Raw genomic sequence first — 1,830 nt, 5'->3', positions numbered from 1 at the left:
AGTACTCTGAAGAAACTAGATTATAAGACATGTTTTCAGTTATTTCTACTTTATCGTTAAGTCCATAATTCCTCATGTGTTCATTCATAGTTCTGATGCTTCAGAGATAATCTACAATGGAAATAGTTCTGAAGATAAAGGATCTCATTGGAGGAGAAGGGGGACAACATGAGAGTTTACAGAGAGTGGTGTCCTAGTTCAGGGAGTTCGGGGTGAAGAAGTGTGTGAAAAGTCAAACTGAACGATGAGAACAGTAAAGAACCAGTCGGACCGGTCTGTGACGCACCTCCCCGCCCCGGACAGGAACTGGCCCGACAGGTGAGTCCCAGCGCGAGGTGAGTCCCACTGCCAGGTGTGTCTCACTGCCAGGTGAGTCCCAGTGCCAGGTGGTTCCAAGCACCAGGTGAGTCCCAGTGCCAGGTGGTTCCAAGCACCAGGTGAGTCCCAGTGCCAGGTGAGTCCCCAGTGCCAGGTGGGTCCCGGCAGAGCTCTCAGGAGGACCAGCCATGTTCCAGCTGCTGCTGCTGGGTGCCGTGGTGCTCGGGGGATACCTGTTCCTCACGCAGACGCTCTTCAAGAGATCCAGGTGTAGGGGCAACGCCGCGGTGGCCGGCAAGACCGTCGTCATCACAGGTGAGTGAGTCAGAGCTCGTTAACCCTTGGGTGTCCCCCGTCAGAATGAAAACCAGCACTTCTATTGATGCTTTTTATCGATGTTGTCACTTTTTTTGACTAAGCAAGCAAGTAGCTAAAAGTACTTACTACACAGTTGTAATAGTATCTAAAAGTACTTAGTATACAGTAGTAATAGTGTCTAAAAGTACAGAGTATACAATTGTAATAGTATCTAAAAGTACTGAGTATACAGTTGTAATAGTATCTAAAGGTGCTGAGTATACAGTTGTAATAGTGTCTAAAAGTACTGAATATACAGTTGTAGTAGTATCTATAAGTACTGAGTATACAATTGTAATAGTATCTAAAAGTACTGAGTATACAATTGTAATAGTGTCTAAAAGTACTGAGTATACAATTGTAATAGTATCTAAAAGTACTGAGTATACAATTGTAGTAGTATCTATAAGTACTGAGTATACAATTGTAATAGTATCTAAAAGTACTGAGTATACAGTTGTAATAGTGTCTAAAAGTACTTAAAGTTGTAATAGTATCTAATAGTACTGAATATACAGTTGTAATGGTATCTAAAAGTACTTAGCATACAGTTGTAATAGTATCGAAAGGTGCTGAGTATACAGTTGTAAAAGTATCTAAAAATACTGAGTACACAGTTGTAATAGTACCTAAAAGTATTTTAGTACATGTATTTTTTTATTGTTTTTACAGTTAAATACTTTTAGCTACTATTACAACTGTATACTCCGTTCTTTTAGAATTTTTTTTATTGTATAACCAGTACTTTTAGATACTTCTACAACTATATTGTAGTAGTACCTAATAGTACTGAATATACAGTTGTAATAGTATCTAAAAGTACTGAGTATGCAGTTGTAATAGTATCTAATAGTACTAAGTCTAATAGACTTCTTTCCTTGACCCCCCAGGCGGGAACACCGGCATCGGGAAGGCCACGGCGCTGCACCTGGCCCGGAAGGGGGCCCGCGTGATCCTGGCCTGCCGGAACCGGAGCAAGGCCGAGACCGCCATCGCAGATATTAAACAGGTAGGAACCAGACTGGTTCTAGACCACTCTATAATGTACAGGTAGCAGGTCTAGACCCCTCTATAATGTACAGGTAGAGCAGGTCTAGACCGCTCTATAATTTACAGATAGAGCAGGTCTAGACCTCTCTATAATCTACAGATAGA

The 1,830-nt window shown here is 41.6% G+C and overlaps 1 protein-coding gene across 1 annotated transcript; it reads left to right on the top strand.

Moving 5' to 3' along the window:
• Positions 1-318: 318 nt before the first annotated feature.
• On the top strand, positions 319-1,719 carry LOC117940982 (dehydrogenase/reductase SDR family member 13-like; the record flags this gene model as incomplete). Its single annotated transcript, XM_034866090.1, has 2 exons — positions 319-633; positions 1,566-1,719. Coding segments are annotated over exons 1-2 (281 nt in total), but the record flags the coding sequence as incomplete, so codon positions are not given.
• Positions 1,720-1,830: the final 111 nt, after the last annotated feature.

This window comes from Etheostoma cragini, unplaced genomic scaffold, assembly GCF_013103735.1.
Source record: "Etheostoma cragini isolate CJK2018 unplaced genomic scaffold, CSU_Ecrag_1.0 ScbMSFa_3926, whole genome shotgun sequence".
Lineage (NCBI taxonomy): Eukaryota > Metazoa > Chordata > Actinopteri > Perciformes > Percidae > Etheostoma > Etheostoma cragini.
Note: the sequence above shows the minus strand (reverse complement) of the source record. Positions and strands in the feature narration are given on the sequence as shown.